This window comes from Grammomys surdaster, unplaced genomic scaffold (assembly GCF_004785775.1).
Source record: "Grammomys surdaster isolate TR1022 unplaced genomic scaffold, NIH_TR_1.0 168, whole genome shotgun sequence".
In the NCBI taxonomy this organism is placed as follows: Eukaryota; Metazoa; Chordata; class Mammalia; order Rodentia; family Muridae; genus Grammomys; species Grammomys surdaster.
Window position 1 is genome coordinate 784,007 of NW_021604616.1, and position 18,365 is coordinate 802,371.

The 18,365-nt window shown below is 41.2% G+C and overlaps 1 protein-coding gene across 4 annotated transcripts in view; it reads left to right on the forward strand.

Moving 5' to 3' along the window:
• Med23 (mediator complex subunit 23) overlaps positions 1-18,365 on the forward strand; it is a 51,427-nt gene that overhangs the window by 18,038 nt on the left and 15,024 nt on the right. For all 4 annotated transcript variants that reach the window (XM_028766494.1, XM_028766496.1, XM_028766495.1 and 1 more), the window contains 8 exons: positions 748-948; positions 3,588-3,731; positions 4,675-4,820; positions 10,966-11,211; positions 12,801-12,943; positions 14,655-14,829; positions 15,885-16,048; positions 18,189-18,313. In XM_028766494.1, the coding sequence (XP_028622327.1) occupies positions 748-948; positions 3,588-3,731; positions 4,675-4,820; positions 10,966-11,211; positions 12,801-12,943; positions 14,655-14,829; positions 15,885-16,048; positions 18,189-18,313 (1,344 nt within the window). The remainder of the gene's footprint in view (positions 1-747; positions 949-3,587; positions 3,732-4,674; positions 4,821-10,965; positions 11,212-12,800; positions 12,944-14,654; positions 14,830-15,884; positions 16,049-18,188; positions 18,314-18,365) is intronic.

The window sequence follows — 18,365 nt, forward strand, 5'->3', positions numbered from 1 at the left end:
ATATGGCTTAACTCTTGGTAAAAGCACGTCATGCATCATTTTGACAAGCACAGATCTTTTTGCCTCTAGAAAGGGAAGTTGCATTTTCATTGTTAGTGTTTAAACCGACTCTTCTTGCTTTAGATTTTACAATGATCTAATTTAAAGTTAAAGCTGCATTGTGTTGGCCTGCAGAGGAGGGGCGAGCAGATGTGGCTCTGGGATCCACTGCTTTTTGGTCATGGAAACCAAATTCCATTTCAGTACAGCGTTATCGTCACACATGACGAGCAGAGTTGCCTCTCTTTGGGAGGGAACTGTAAACTTGGAGTAATCACTTTAAAACACACAGGTTTACATTATTGCCTCATTTTCTTTTTCTCAATCTTTACTCTCTGGAAACTCAGGCCTTTCAGTTTTCAAGTTAGATTGCAAAAATAATAGCATCTTTCTATCGCATCCGTCCCCTCGAACCTGTTGTCCTAAGAACGGAATCTGTAGTGCTTTGATGGCCTTTTGTCAAATTAAAATAATTCTGTATCAGAATTAAAAATTAATCGGAAGTGGAAGACATGAAAGAAATGTTTCCATGGATCCCTCCTCTGTGCTAGTAAGACAGGATGCAGCTTTAATAGACTAGATCTAACCGGAACCTCCACTCCATCCCATGCTTCTTGGCCTCTTGTTATGAGTAATGCCTGTTAACTGGTGACTTCTGTAACTAAGCAGGAGGCTTTTGGAATACTGTATTTAATCTCTGCCCTACAGCACAAGCAGCGCTGCCCTGTGCTGGAGGACCAGTTGGTGGACCTGGTAGTGTACGCCATGGAGAGGTCTGAGAGCGAGGAGAAGTTTGACGATGGGGGAACCAGCCAGCTCCTGTGGCAGCACCTCTCCAGCCAGCTCATTTTCTTTGTGCTTTTCCAGTTTGCCAGTTTCCCACATATGGTCCTGTCTCTCCACCAGAAGGTATGACCAAAGTGCGCCTCCTCAGAGCCACTACTACACCTGCTCCTTACTGTGGCTCGGACGGCTTTGAGCACTCCCGGCTCCTGGGTTCAGAGGGGACAGAAGGCAGAGCCCTAATGTTGCTTTTGTTTAGTTTTTTGTCTGTTTGTTTGCTTTAAGACAAGGTCTCACATGTTACCTGACTTGTCTAGAACTCATTATGTAGACCAGGCTAGCCCTAAGCTCACAGAGATCCAACTGCCTCTGGCTCCCAAGGACTGGGATTAAAGGCGTGTGCCCTGTGTCCGGTTTCTATAGAACCTTTATGTATTTTTTAACTTTACACTTTTCTTTCTGAACTATAAACTCTAGTATGCCACTCATTCTACATATACCCACAATGCAGGACCCATGTTACAAAATGAAAAGACACTGTATTACCACCAAGGAGTCTTACACTATAGGGGGATGTGTTTGTGTGTGTGTCTGTGTGTGTGTATATGTGTGTTTATACACACACATACACACATATAAAACTAGGCATCTCCCTCCTCATCATCCGTTGCTGTGATAAAACACCATGATCAAAAGCGGTTAGGGAAAGAAAGGGTCTATTTCATCTTACAAGTACAGTTTACAGTCTACCATAAAGGGAACTCAAGGCAGGAAACCAGGACCAGAAATGAGAAATGGATGCAGAGATCGTGGATGAATGCAACTAACAGGACAGCTTTTTGAGCCTGCTTTCTTATCCAGCCCAGGGCCATTGTGCAGGGTGCCCCTAGTAGGCTGGGACCGCCCACATCAGTCATTAATCAAGACAATATCCCACAGAGTTACCTACAGGCCAGTCTTATGGAGGCCTTTTGTCACTTGAAATTCTGTCTTCCCAGACGAATGTGGCTTGTGTCAGGTGACCAGAAACCCAGCCAGCACACCATGAAAGCATGTTTCCCACAGAATGAGTAAAAAGGTATAGATGCTAAATGAAAACCTGAGAACTAGCTTTATCAAAGAGATGCTTAACGCTTCGATGATAGATGTTTCCCAAGAGGAAAACACAGCAAGGTTCTTTGCTAACAGCAGCATTAGTATTTGGAAAGATACGAAGTTGTATGAAAACTGGGGGGAAAAATAGATTCAGGAAGATATGAAGTGGGTAAACAAAGATGGGCACGGACAGCTTCATGTGGCTACAGGAGCTTAGAATTTTCTTTTGACAGAGTGAAGAGTCAGAAAAATGATCAGAATGGAAAAATTGCTGCTATTGTCAACATGGAATAACTTTGTAGTATAGAGATAGATAGGTATGACCAAAACAGTAAGATAGTGCAGTGTGTTAAACGAAGGATGATGAAGGCCTGAACCAGTAATAGAGGAAGAACCATAGACTAGATAGATAGACTGAAAAGTTGTGTGAAACTAGGTGACTGGCAGGTAACAGAAGGCTTAGCAGGAAGCCACCGTAGATTGCTGGCTCACTGATTTCTCCTTGGTAATGAACAGGACAGGACAGTGAGTTCAAGAAAGGGAAAACAAGTGGAAAAGTAAGTGTGGGGTAAGATAGTGTCAGCTATGAGACCTTAGGCACATCGAGTGGCAATAGCCAAGTGTTACACCCATAACATCACTACAGCGTGGATTCCTTCATACGCATGCACATGCACACACATGCACGCACACTGACTAACTAAGTCTGTGCTTTGATGATATCATATGCACATATAGAATGTTCTGTTGGTTCTCAACCCTGACACCCTCCCTCTTGTAGCAAACCAGTCTGTCTGTCTCCCTCCCCCCCCCCTCCCTCCCTCCCTCCCCCCCCCCCCCCCTCTCTCTGTGTGTGTGTGCTATCCAAGGTACACTCAGAGGAAGGAAGTTAGAGCATAACTAGGAGGTCTAGAGACTTCTACCTTTCCTGGTTGGAGTGAGTAAAATTTTTCTCTGCAGATAGGAGGTAGACCTGCTGGGCTTGATAGAAGCAAGCACCAGGATGGGAGGTCCAACAACCTCTTATCTACATAATAGTGAGCTTGATTCTCATGGCTTTTTTTTTTTTTATGTAGTTTAAAGATGCATGGAAAAACTTACAATGTAGCAGGCTGTGCATTTTATGTCCTGCATTGAGACTCAGTAGTTACTGGACACCCAAGCTAAGATACTGACTTCCAAGCACATACACCAAGTGTGTTAGTCCCTGTTGCACACCAGTGAGTGTGATGATGCTTTAGCTAAGGAGCTTATGAGGAAGGCAGGCTTGCACACCAGCGAACCTTGTTTGTCATTTCTGACTTTCCTATTCCTGGTCATTCTGTCAAAGTGCTTTTGCGCGTGTGGTAAGACAGAAGAACCTGGTGAGGGAGTGTGTGTCTGAAGATGTTCATTACCTCAGCGCAGCCAGGAAGCAAGGAGACAGAAAAGGAACCACTGAGCAAACAGTCACTTCAGGAACATAACTTCCACTCACTAACTGCTGCCTCCTCCACATTCCACCATCTTGCAACATCACCATCAGATAATGGCCAGACCTGAGTCTATGAGCCTTTGTGGATCGTTTCAGATCCAGATTCTACATTAAGGGGCTCTGTTAAAAACGAACCCCAGCTTTCTACACCCGTGTCTTTAGTAGCTGTACACTTGTACTATAACATTTCTTACAGTTAGCAGGGCGAGGACTGATTAAAGGGCGAGACCATCTGATGTGGGTTCTACTGCAGTTTATTTCTGGAAGTATCCAGAAAAATGCGCTTGCTGACTTCCTCCCCGTCATGAAGCTCTTTGACCTGCTGTACCCAGAAAAGGAAGTAAGTGTCCCTGAGTGCTTAGCAGAACGATGAAGCTTGTCCAGTTTGTGTGCATTCTGTGGAAAGAGGACTGGATCATAGTGGGTTTTTTTGGCTATTCTGTGGCTCACTCTGATTGGTGGGGTGTGCATTCAGTCTCTTTCAATGTTTGTTTTCTTGTATGTAAAATTGAACAAGGTTATTTCTAGCATCTATCCGAAGTCACAGTTTGAGTATTTGTAGAAAACTCTTCCTGTGTATTCTAAGTAGCTGTATAGCTTTAAAATGTCGTAACGCTCTTTTGATCTGTACAAATCACCAACTGGTCAAGAAATAAGTATGTGTTAGTACCTAGTTTTTGTTTGTTGTCTGGGTCTCATGGTGCCCCAACCCAGTTTTCTGTTATAATAATGTGGTTGAGAGAAGCATAATTGGTGCTTTTGATGGCTGCCATTTTAAAGTAGATTCCAGCTATCTATAATTCATGATTCTCATATTTTCCTAGTCTTTCTATACCTTTAAGATTGTATTTTACTTTTAAAATTAAATCACACAATATATACATTAGATGAACCACATTAACATGTGCAGTTGTGTTTTTATTTGTGTGTTAAAAGTTGAAATACATTTGTGAGAATTACAGAATTTATCACAATTTGTTATGATTTTGGGATATATTTAATTTTTCAAAATTAAACTTTAAAACAATTTTTGTTTATTAGTTCTGTGATAGGGAAACCTTGGCTAAGCATCTTTTATTTTGTTAACAGGTAGAAGCTTGCCAACAAGAACATCTTCTTAAAGATTTTATGCTGTAAGGTCTCTCATTGTAATGTTGAATAGTCAAAGAGCGATTGGAGCTAAACTAAGCTAGGAATTTTAAAGAGTTAGACCATAAAGGATTTCTGAGCTACACATGCTTATTTAATTCTCATTCATATGGAAGCTAATTACTATTTTCCAGTGTATCCCAGTTCCTGATATTAACAAACCACAGTCAACACATGCCTTTGCAATGACTTGTATTTGGATTCATCTTAATAGAAAAGCTCAAAATGATGACTCCGAGCTCCAGATCCCAATACCCCACTCCCTGAAGCTGCACCATGAGTAAGTTGTAACGCAGAGCTTAATTGTCTTCTTTCATTAATGGTGGCTTATAGACCAGTATTGACTTCAGTATTTGTGTGATGTTTGATGTCTCCCACACAGCCCAGTAGGCTGATAGTTAATATATATGTTACAGTAAACAAACTGGCCAAGGGCAACCTCAGAAAACACTTGAGAGCTTTTTCAGATGCTTGGGTATCTTTCCATTTTCAAGACTAATTCTGGTTTTGAATGTATTACACCTTTAAATTATAACTTAAAGTATCTTATCTCTTACCAACATGAGAATATTTCAGGTTTTTCCAAGTGCTCATGATTTGGGCATGATCTGATTTAGGCATCTTTCACTCCCTGGGATGGCCAAAGAGAGGGAGCTGGTGTGCCTGGCATGTTTCTTGTGTGTGCCACAAAGCTGTGATGACTCAGAGAAGATACCTTCTTAGAGAGAACTGCTCATCAGTCATGGTGTTAGGAAGTAGCTAGACTTCTCTTCTAGGACTACCAGATCTCTTCATAGGGCTTATCCATGGTGAGGGCCATGTTGGGGGCTTTTATTTTGTGAAATACCCACAATCATCTTTTCATTGTAAAACCAATAATGAAGGCATTTGTTATTTAAGCAGATAATAAATAGATATATTTTTCATCTGGAGAGAGCATACACTAGCAACTTGACACCACATCTGAAAGCTCTAGAACAAAAAGGAGCAAATACACCCAAGAGGAGTAGACAGCAGGAAATAATCAAACTCAGGGCTGAAATCAACCAAGTAAAAACAACAACAACAGAAAAAACTATGCAAAGTATCAACAAACCAGGAGCTGGTTCTTTGAGAAAATCAACAAGATAGATAAACCCTTAGCCAGACTAACCAAAGGGCACAGAGACAGTATCCAAATTAATAAAATCAGAACAGAAAAGGGAGACATAACAATGGAAACTGAGGAAATTGAAAAAACCATCAGATCCTACTACAAAACCCTATACTCAACAAAACTGGAAAATCTGCATGAAATGGACAACTTTCTAGATAGATACCTCGTACCAACATTAAATCTGGAGCAAATAAAACATCTGAATAGTCCCATAACCCCTAAAGAAATAGCAGCAATCATTAAAAGTCTCCCCACCAAAAAAAACCTCAGGACCAGATGGTTTTAGTGCAGAATTCTATCAGACCTTCAAGGAAGACTTAATACCAATACTCTTCAAACTATTCCACACAATAGAAACAGAAAGAACACGACCCAATTTGTTCTATGAAGCCACAATCACTCTCATACCTAAACCTCACAAAGATCCAACAAAGAAAGAGAACTTCAGACCAATCTCCCCTATGAATATCGATGCAAAAATACTCAATAAAATTCTCGAAAACCGAATCCAAGAACACATCATCCACCATGATCAAGTAGGCTTTATCCCAGGAATGCAGGATTGGTTCAGTATTTGGAATCCATCAATGTAATCCACTATATAAACTAACTCAAAGAAAAAAACCACATGATCATCTCACTGGATGCTGAGAAAGCATTTGACAAAATTCAACATCCCTTTATGGTAAAAGTCTTGGAAAGATCAGGAATTCAAGGCCCCTACTTAAACATAGTAACAGCAATATACACCAAACCAGTAGCCAACATCAAACTAAATGGAGAGAAACTTGAAGCAATCCCACTAAAATTAGGGACTAGACAAGGCTACCCGCTATCTCCCTACCTATTCAATATTGTACTAGAAGTCCTAGCTAGAGCAATTAGGCAACAAAAAGAAGTCAAAGGGATACAAATAGGAAAGGAAGAAGTCAAAATATCACTATTTGCAGGTGATATGGTAGTATACTTAAGTGACCCCAAAACTTCCACCAGAGAACTTCTAAACCTGATAAACAACTTCAGCAAAGTGGCTGGTTATAAAATCAACTCAAACAAATCAGTAGCCTTCCTCTACATGAAAGATAAACAGACTGAAAAAGAAATTAGGGAAATGACACCCTTCACAATAGTCGCAAATAATATAAAATACTTTGGTGTGAATTTAACCAAGCAAGTGAAAGATCTATATGACAAGAACTTCAAGTCTCTGAAGAAAGAAATCGAAGATCTCAGAACATGTAAAATCTCCCATGCTCATGGATTGGCAGGATTAATATAGTAAAAATGGCCATCTTGCCGAAAGCAATCTACAGATTCAGTGCAATCTCCATCAAAATCCCAATTCACAGAGTTAGAAAGAGCAATTCTCAAATTCATTTGGAATAACAAAAAAACCCAGGATAGCAAAAACTATTCTCAACAATAAAAGAAATTCTGGAGGAATCACCATCCCTGACCTCAAGCTGTACCACAGAGCAATAGTGATGAGAACTGCATGGTATTGGTACAGAGACAGGCAGGAAGATCAATGGAATAGAATTGAAGACCCAGAAATAAACCCACACACCTATGGTCACTTGATCTTTGATAAAGGAGCTAAAACTGTCCAGTGGAAAAAGGACAGCATTTTCAACAAATGGTGCTGGTTCAACTGGAGGACAACATGTAGAAGAATGCAAATCGATCCATTCTTATCTCCTTGTACAAAGCTCAAGTCCAAGTGGATAAAGGACCTCCACATAAAACCAGATACACTGAAACTAATAGAAGAGAAAGTAAGGAAGAACCTTGAATACTTGGACACAGGAGAAAAGTTCCTGAACAGAACACCAATGGCTTATGCTCTAAGATCAAAATTTGACAAATGGGACCTCATAAAATTGCAAAGTTTCTGTAAGACAAAGGACAAAATGGCAACCAACAGATTGGGAAAAGATCTTTAGCAATCCCACATCAGATAGAGGGCTAATATCCAATATATACAGAGAACTCAAGAAATTAGACTCCAGACAACCAAATAACCCTATTAAAAAATGGTGTACAGAGCTAAAACAAAGAATTCTCAACTGAGGAAACTCGAATGGCCGAGAAGCATCTAAAGAAATGTTCAATATCCTTAGTCATCAGGGAAATGCAAATCAAAATAACTCTGAGATTCCACCTCACACCAGTCAGAATGCCTAAGATAAAAAATTCAGGTGATGGTAGGTGTTGTCGAGGATGTGGAGAAAGAGGAACACTCCTCCATTGTTGGGATTGCAAGCTGGTACAATCACTCTGAAAATCAGTCTGGCAGTTCCTCAGATAATTGAACATAGCATTACCTGAGGACCCAGATATACCACTCCTGGACATATACCCAGAAGATGCTCCAACATATAACAAGGACATATGCTCCACTATGTTCATAGCAGCCTTATTTATAATAGCCAGAAGCTGAAAAGAACCCAGATGTCTTTCAACAGAGGAATGGATACAAAAAATGTGATACATTTACACAATGGAATATTATTCAGCCATTAAAAACAATGAATTCGAGAAATTCTTAGGTAAATAGATGGAACTAGAAAATATCATCCTGAGTGAGGTAACCCAATCACAAAAGAACACACATGGTATTCACTCACTGATAATTCCATATTAGCCCAGAAGCTTGAAATACCCAAGATTCAACTCACAGACTACATGAATCTCGTGAAGAAGGAAGACTAAGTGTGGGTGCTTCGGTCCTTCTTAGAAGGAGTAACAAAATACTCAAGAGAGCAAATAGGGAGACAAAGTGTGGGACAGAAACTGAAGGAAGGGTGGTCTTGAGACCATTCCACCTGGGTATCCATCCCTTGTGCAGTCACCAAAGACAGACAGTGATGTGGAAGTCAGAAAGTGCATGCTGACAGGAGCCTGATATAGCTGTCTCCTTAGAGGTCCTCCAGAGTCTGACATATTCAAAGGTGGATGCTCACAGCTAACCATTGAACTGATCAAGGATTTCCCAATGGAGGAGTTAGACTGAAGGAGCTGAAAGGGTTTGCAGCCCCATGAGGAGAGCAACAATACCAACCAACCAGAGCTCCCACGGTCTAAACCACCAGCCTGGGAGCACATAGGGAGGGACCCATGGCTCCAGCTGTTTATGTAGGGGATGATAGACTTGTTGGGCATAGGTGGGAGAGGAGATCCTTGGTCCCATGAAGGTTGGATGTCAAGTGTGGGGGAAGTCAAGGGTGGGGAGGTAGGACTGGGAGGGTGGGTGGTGGCACATCCTTATAGAAGCAGGAGGAGGGGGTATGGAATAGCAGGTTCCTGGGTGGGTGTGGGGGGAAATGGTGTAAGAGAATAACATCTGAAATGTAAATAAAATATCCAGTAAAAAAAAAAAAAGAGAGCATGTGGAATCCACAGGGGCATTTTCTTCTTTTTGATAGAAGACACTTGAGAATATAGAAATGCTAATAGAAATACTGGAGAAATACTAGATGATGAGATTAGCTAACACATGCTGGGCACTGGGTAAGCACTTATATGCATAATACCATTGAAGCCTCACAGCATCCCTGTAAGATGGTGCTTTTATTATCCCTACTTCACAGCACTGGGGAGCAGAAGTTTTGAAAGGCCTGTCCAGTGTCTCACAGATGATAAGTGACAGAGCTAGAATACAAGCCCAGGAAGCAAGAGCTTTTGCTTTTAATTTCTCTTCCCCAGAGATAAAGAGGTTAAAAAGACAAGTGTAGGATTGATCACAAATGTTCCAGAAGTGGTCATGCTCTCCACAGTACTAGCCTTCGACAGCCCACTTCTAACAGCAGGTGAGGAACAACACTTGAGGCATAGATACTCAAACATATGGACTCTTTTGTGAACTGTTGAGGGAGACGTTTATGATGGCCTGCGTCTTGCTGTAGTCTAATGCCTGATGATATGCTGAATGTCAAAGGATGGACTGTGGCAAGGAGACCTAGGAGAATAGGAAAAGATTCAAAATAGTAGGCACAATAATCGAAGGAACGAACTCTGTTGAGAGCCCACTTTAGCCTGGTAGCCATGAATTTAAAGTAGAACCAATATACTGGGTTGTGTGACTTTCTCCAGCAGTGAGCAGCTGTGGATGGAGTAATAGCAGCTAACTTAATTGAATACTTAGCATGTGTAAGGCATTGTGCTAGGTACTTTACATATGTTACCTCATTAAATGTGCTCAGTAACTATGAAATACACTCAAGTGCTGGCTTGAAGAAGTCTTTTAACTCATATTATTTCAAATATAGCTGGAATTTTCATGTCATACCCTCAAGCAGAAAGTCCCCTTGACCGTTTCCTAATACTTTTGGATTTGTACGTTCTCCTCATTCCCAGAGACACATCTCTGGTCATTCTTTCTGACTCCAAGCCTAAACAACAGAAGCTCTCTCCTAGTTAGCCTTTCTTCACCACTGTCCTGTTCCAGGGCCTTTTCACATGGCCACTAGAGTAGTTTGCCTTAAGGACAATAATATCTGTTCAAAGCACTGACAATATGTGACTTCTCAGTAGCAAATCTTAAATGGCACATTTATATTACCATATTACCATATTCTCCAAGGAGAGTCCCCAGAGAGCATCAGAGGAGAGGGCAGAAAGAATTTAAACAATGGAGTCTGAGGAAGAGCTTCATGAAGCATTGTCATCCAGATATTTCAACAATGAACACAAAGTAGCTGTAGACATCTGTAGAAGAATAATTCTGCAAACTATTCATTGTGCATAGAGAAGATGCCTCTGCAGCCATAGTCCTTCATGAGGAACAGATGACTGTCAATGAATGCTGGGTAGAGGGCTAGTGTTTTTCAAAGTATAACCATAGGGAGACCATAACACAAAGAAAAAGTTCAGAAGGAAATGGAGGATACCAGTGGATAATTGGTATAGATATAATTACAACACATTGAAAACATGTATTAAACTATCAACAGTAAAGAAAAAATGTAAAAAAAAAAAGGAAATATTTTTCATTGATTTGTGTTATTCATTCTCTGAAATTTAGCCTAAAATAGTGCATTGTGCATAGTGTATATATTTGACAAATATCCATTAATTGTTAACTTAGGATGAAGTTCCATCTGCAGTACTACCTAAGTGTTAATATGTATACTCACTATGTATTTCATCAGAAACTGTAGTGTCTCTAAGAATAAAGATAGCACTAGCAATTACGTGATTGAAATTACTAAGATGCAAATTAACTTCATGGATGTTATTTGTGTTTTTCTGTTTAAATGTGATACTTTAGGTTCCTACAGCAGAGTCTGAGAAATAAAAGTTTACAGATGAATGACTATAAGATCGCTCTGCTGTGTAATGCATATTCCACAAATTCAGAGTGTTTTACATTACCTATGGGAGCTCTGGTAGAAACTATTTATGGAAATGGAATTATGAGAGTGCCTCTCCCTGGAACAAGCTGTTTGGCCTCAGCATCAGTAACTCCCTTACCAATGAACCTCCTGGATTCACTGACAGTGCATGCCAAGATGAGGTGTGTTCGTTTTCTTTATCTGGGAATTGATAGGAAAGCATCTGGTACGGTTTTGTGATTATAGGTAGGCATGTGTGTGTATGGTCTGTGCATTTAAGAATGATTTCTTTTCAAAAATGAACGTTGCTAGCTATAAATGCTGTAGACTATGCAGAAGAGCATGAGGCAGATGTGACTTTATCCTTTTCACAAGAAAGTGGAAAAACATTTTTGCATCTTTTTTTAGTAAGTAAATTTGTGATTTTATATATTGTAGACAAAAGTGTGCTATTATATCTTGTTTTTCTCCTATAATAAACATCTTTTCATGTGATTTTTCATCCAAAACCATTTTGGATGATTGCTACAACAAAGTTTCTTGTGAAGCTTGAGTTTCCACTCTCCATTGCTGGGCGTCGAGCGTTTTGTGGCACCTTTGCATTAAGGAGATGTTGATGAAGGTTGCCTTAACACCAGTCCTAGTGACATCTGTAGTTGCATTTGCTTTTATCTTTTCCTTAAACAGCTTTTACTAAACAGTTTTCTGAAAGGAGAATTGCTGGGTTCTAGAATTTAAAATGTTAAGGCTTTTGCCTTATTGAATTACACACAAGGACGCCTTTAGAGTTGTGTTTGTTTCCTGGAAGGCAGAAAAGCTTCTGTTGGCGCTAGACCTCAAGTGCCCAGGGTAGCCAGCTTGGAACTGTAGTGAACCCTGGCACAGCCTGCTGAGAAGCGGGTATTAGTGCACACGGAGGCACACAGTGATTGTTTGAGAAGACCTAGGCAATCCAGAAATGTCTGTGCTCTCAAGTTTTAAGTACTGTCACAAATTTAAGGCAGCACTGTGTGTAGGCCAAAGAAAACTTGTCTGTAGCTCCCCAGATACAGCGTCAGCTCTACAAAAGCCATGCTTATACTTTCAAATGGAACACATATGGTGGCTGGGGAGATGGCTCAGCAGTTAAGAGCGCCGACTGCTCTTCCAAAGGTCCTGAGTTCAATTCCCACCAACCACATGGTGACTCTCAACCATCTGTAATGGAATCTGAGGCCCTGTTCTGGTGTATCTGAAGACAGCTAATATATATATATATATCTATATCATCTTTAAAAAAGGGGGGTTTTCAAATGGAACACATTGTGTCAGACCGTAAGTTACTTTACTTGCATATGTGACAAATTTGAGCAAAGCCCTGCTAGAAGCAAGCACGTGGGTCTTAGCAATAATTTATTAAGTAATTTTGTGATGAATGTAATAAACGTTGCCCTCAAAGGTACTTAGTAATCTGTTAGAGAGGAGAAGCTGGCTAAAAGCACTCGCTCATGCTCTAATGCTTTGTATGAAAACATTAGCTTGCTTTGCCCTAAGCAGAAGGATCCCTGCGCATATCCCAGCTACTGTGCCCCAGCCCTAAAGTCCTGTAGAAACGCCATTCGTTTCCAGTTGTTCAGACCTCACTGCCAAGTTTCCAGTACAACTTCAGCTTGTTAAGTGAGCCAAGTATGTGGAACCATTGCGTTTCAGATTCCTTAGTATCTGCCGCTGAGAAGGACAACTCCTGTGTTTATAGACACAGGTTCTCATTTTCCTCTCCTTTCCTCCTCAGCCTTATTCACAGCATTGCAACCAGAGTGATAAAACTGGCTCATACAAAATCCAATGTCGCACTGGCTCCAGCCCTGGTAGAAACTTACAGCCGTTTACTGGTCTACATGGAAATAGAGTCTTTGGGCATCAAAGGATTTATCAGTAAGACAAACTTTGCTGCTTTTTCTTGTTTTCTTTTTCTCTTTTCCTTTTTTTTCTTTTTTTTTCTTTTTGGTTCTTTGAGACAGGGTTTCTTTGTATAGTCCTGGCTGTCCTGGAACTCACTCTGTAGACCAGGCTGGCCTCGAACTCAGAAATCTGCCTGCCTCTGCCTCCCAAGTGCTGGGATTAAAGGCGTGCGCTACCACCGCCCGGTTTTTGCTGCTTTTTCTAATAATTAACAAGTCAGTAAATCAAGGAGCAGCCCTCCAAGTACTGAGGATGCAGCCAGGAACGAGTCCCTGACATCGTGAGGCCAGCCTGCTGAGACAGGACAGGGAGAAAGCAGGTGATGACAGATGCACTGGGACAGATGGTGGGTGTTGTGGAGAGGCAAAGGACAGAACAGGCCTCCCTTAGTGTCTGAGGAAGGAGGGAGCATGGCAAGAAATGGGAATGCTGCTCAGAAGGTCCGACCAGGATGGGTTCTCTCTTGCGCATGCGTTCTTGTATGCAGCACGCCCCAGCAGGATTCGTGCTCTCCTGCGCATGCGTTCTTGTGTGCAGCACTGCAGCTGTGAGGGAGCCTGAGTGTGGCTGAAGGAAGGAGTTGTCATACGCTGCAGAGGGCAACGTATTCGTGTTTAGTAATTCTGAATAATAGGTACTTTGTGGCTGGAAACACTTTTCTGATTCATTTCTCCAATAGTATGAGTTTTAGCCATAGTAACTCTTTTTCCCAGAAGTGAATCCAACTTTCTTTCAATGGAAGAAAGAAAGAATGAACAAGGAAAGCCATTGGATTTTTTGTTTTTGTCTAAGTTTTGGCTTTTTTGAGATATTGTCTCCTGTTGTCCTGTCTAGGCTGGGCTCTGACTCCTCATGTAAGTGAGTCTGGCCCTGAACTCTTGCCTCTTGTCTCTGCCTCCCAAGTGCTGGAATTTTGTGCCCCTCTGACTGGCTTGGCTCTTCCTCCCTCCCTCCCTCCCTCCCTCCCTCCCTCCCTCCCTCCTACCCTTCCTCCCTTTCTCTTTCTCTCCCTTTCTTTCTTTCTTTCTTTCTTTCTTTCTTTCTTTCTTTCTTTCTTTCTTTCTTCTTTTTTGGTGTTAAAAAGTAGATCTGTTTTAGTTACTATTTAGAATGGTGGACACCTGTCTCAGCTGAGGAGGTAGAAGCACGAGAATTACTGAATGTGAAAGTTCACTGCCAGCCTGAGTAATCTGAGTAATAGAGCCCTTGGGTTCAATTGCCTGTGTGTGTGTGTGTGTGTGTGTGTGTGTGTGTGTGTGTGTGTGTGTGTTGAGAGAGAGAGAGAGAGAGAGAGAGAGAGAGAGAGAGAGAGAAATGAATCTCATACTCAAAAGTTGGAAACCTTGACTCTATAAAAGTATCAAAAGGTTAACTGAGGTGTGAGGCAGATCAGAAGGGCTTTTATGGTTTTGGTTGGTTGGTTTTTGTTTTACTTTTGTGTGGTTGCTTTCATTTTATTTTTCCACATTAACTTGAGCCTGATAGGCCAAACTCTAGAAAGGAAAGATAAACTCAGTGTTTATTTAGGCTCTGGATTTTTTGCCCCTACAAGTGGAAATATGTATATACTTGTGTGTGTGTCTGTGTTTATAGTCATATTTTCACATACATCCTGAGTGATATTCTTCAGATATATACAGGGATGTCCTTTACTAATTGATGCCTGGAATTCTGGCTCCGGTAGGTCAGCTCCTGCCCACTGTCTTCAAGTCCCATGCCTGGGGCATCCTGCACACACTGCTGGAGATGTTTAGCCACCGAATGCACCACATTCAGCCGCATTACCGAGTTCAGCTTCTGAGCCATCTCCACACACTGGCGGCAGTCGCACAGACCAACCAGAACCAGCTTCATCTGTGGTGAGTGAGGAGCCTGCAGGCTGCCTCCCTTGGGGATTAGTACACCCATGCATGGAAGTGGAGATCTTAGTCTTTCCCTCCTCTTTTTTTTCTTATTTGCTGTAACATTTAAATTCTGCTTCTAAGATACTGTAATTCCAGCGAAACAGTGGAATCCAAGATTTTAAAAGAAATTAGATTTACATATGTTTTAAGTCATGGTTAAAGTATCATTTTATGGGAGGCAGAGGCAAACAGATCTATCTCTGAGAGTTCAAGGCCAGCCTGGTCTACAGAGTGAGTCCCAGGACAAGCCAAGGCTATTATACAGAGAAACCCTGTCTTGAAAACCAATAAAAGGAATCATTTCAATTTTGATTTAAGTGAAAACATATTTCAGATGAAAATCTGTAACTTAATGCAAGAGGGGACACAGTCTCATGTAGCATAAGCCAACCTCGAATTCATTTTGGTAGCCAACACAAGATATAAATTCCTCATTCCCCTGCCTTTGCCTCCTAAATGCTGATTCTCTTAGTTGGAGTTCTATTGCTGTGAAGAGACACCATGACCATGGTAACTCTTATAAGTGAAAAGCATTTAATTGGTGCTGGCTTACAGTTCAGAGGTTTAGTCCATTATCACAAAGGGAAGCATGGTGGCATATGGGCAGACATGGTGCTGAAGGACCTGAGAGGTCAGCCTCTGAGGCCTCAAAGCCCAACGCTTGCTCACACATCTCCTCCAGGGAAACCACATGTGCTCCAAGGCCCCATCTCCTAATAGTGCCACTCCCTATGGACCCCTGGAAGCCATTTTTATTCAAACCACCATACTGACTCTGAGGTAATTACTGAAGTGCTGTCTATCTAGGAGAAGGGTTTTCTTCCAGCCTACAGGCTCTCTTTTGTCAAATGTGTATGGAGGTCAGCTGCTTTACATTGTAAAATTTAGCATCAAAAAGGGAGGTTATTTATATCAAAGAAGGGAAATGTGCCATCCTTGTGTTGTTAGATGTTCATAACTCTGCAATTGGATCTGCTGACATACACGTGACTGTGTGTTCCTGCTTTCAGTGTGGAGAGCACTGCACTGAGGCTCATCACAGCCTTGGGGAGCTCAGAGGTCCAGCCACAGTTCACACGCTTCCTCAATGATCCCAAAACAGTGCTGTCCGCAGAATCTGAAGAACTGAACCGAGCCTTGATCCTGACCTTAGCCAGAGCAACCCACGTCACAGGTAGAGATCCTGCAAGGAACGTTAACATACATTGTGCAGCTCCTCTCAGATCACTGTGAGAGCACATGCTAAGGAGGTGCCTTTCAGGAAAAGCAAGCCAGTGGCTCTGGTCTCTCCTCAGAATCAGCTAAAAATGGAAGCTCATGACACCGTTATTCTGACTAAGGAAATTCCCAAAGATTTTCTGGAATTTTTATGGATTTTTATCTATACATAAATAAGTATATTAGTAATTAAAATAGAGAAGTTTTAAAATGTCCTCATTCATTTGAAAGTAGTGCAGCACATAAGCATAAGTAACATTTATATAAAAAGTATTTTCTGTAACAGAACTCTAATGCGAAGTGGTGCTTTTGTTTTCGTTTGTTGTTGCCTTTAATGTCTGGGGTAAATGAGCATGAGTGGTTTCTCCGGTCTGCTCTGTAGCGTTTATCTGCTTTAGTGTATGATGCTGTGGCGGTTAGAGCAATGAGGAAAGCATGGCCTCTCACAACACAGCTGAGGGAGGAAAGGGTTAGGCGTCTTAGGGTTTCCAGATAACTGCACGCCCTTTGTCTGTTGTTGGAAAGTTCCTTAAAGATGAGCTGTAATGTGAAACCCTGGTCGTGCCTGAGGACTGTCACACTTTGCTATCCCGTGGTCTGCTGGCCTATTTTTTATATTGAGTACATTTTTAATGTATTTATGAATTTGTTGTTTGGAAAACATTCCCTGAGTTAAGCAGTTGTAGCAAATGTGAACACATCTCATTGTAGTTCCATAAATTGTGTTTGTTGACATCACTATAAATTTCATAAGAACATCTTTACATCTGGGAAAACAATCACACTCATGGACAGGAACTTTTCTGTTTCTAATTTCCACCTGAAACATCAAACACAGCATCTGCAGAAGACACTGTCCTTTGTGTCTCTTAAACCAACAGAGTTTGTTAATTTTCAAGAGTGTCTGCCAAATTGTTAATTATTATGACTTTACTGTCAGATGCTCTTCTACCAAAAATTGAAATTCCACGAGGAAAGGCAGCTGCTGCCCCTGAGCACTGTGATTCGAGCACCTTCCCTCACACTCCCTCGCCGTGGCACGCCATGCACATTCTGCTACTCTAAGCAGGGAGAGGGAGTCTATATGTGCTCATTTTCACAGCGTCGTTGGCAATATTTGTATTCATTTTTAATTGACACATAAAAAGAACCCTACATATTTATGGGATAGTGCATGATGTTTGCACACGCGTGTGAACATTGTGTAATGCCCACATCAAGGGAACTTGATACTTGGTACCTGCTCAGACATTTTCTTTTGTTTGTAATAATATTCAAAGTCCCTTCTGATGACTTTAATATTTTTAACTTGTAGGGCATTAGCTGTGATCTTAACCGAGACTGGCACCTTTTGTCCTTGTTTAAATCAGGTGGTGTATAATTGTGTAGTCTGATGCCTTCTTGGAAGTGTGCAGAGAGCCCTGCATTTCACTGTACCACTCAGAAATGCAGTCTGCGCAGGTGATATTTGAATAGCTACAAACACCTCAAATCCTTGAAAGGACAGAAGGACTAGGTATAGCAGCATAAGCCTGTAATCCTAGCACTTGGAGAGTTTGAGGCAGGAGGATTGCAATGTTGAGGTAAACCCAGACTTTTTGCAAGACACTGTCTCAAAAATGAAAGGAAGGGAGGAAAAACACCGGCAACTGTTCGAGATCAGAAGACCTCACTTTGAGAGTTGTTTGTTTAAAAAAAAGAAAAGATACTAGATTTCAATTTCAGCTACATTTTCCTAAACTGTTATTTCTGTAAGTAAACATCTCTGATTTAGAGATCTATACTTGGGACATACAGGGCATGTAGTCCGACATCTGCTTTTTCAGTTCCATTCTCTTGGCCCAGAAAAGACTTTATTAAAAATAAAAAAGATCCTAAAGTCCTTTGTTGTCTCTTCACAAATTGTGCTCATATTTTCTAATAAAGTCCAGGTCACTCCTAGTTATTCTCAAAGGAAGAGAGTGTAGGTCCTAAGTAAAATATAAGCAAACAGCAAGCATCCTGCCCTGAATGCTTCAGTGTACACGGTTGCTTTTGCTTTCTTTGACAGCAGATATTTGTGGTCACAGAGATCTGACTCACGTCTGTTTGTTTAGATTTTTTTACAGGATCCGATTCAATCCAGGGAACGTGGTGTAAAGACATCCTTCAGACCATCATGAACTTTACTCCTCATAACTGGGCTTCACACACCCTCAGCTGTTTTCCTGCCCCTCTGCAGGTAATATGGTTCTGAATTACATATTAAATGCACAGTGATCTTTTCTTCCAGT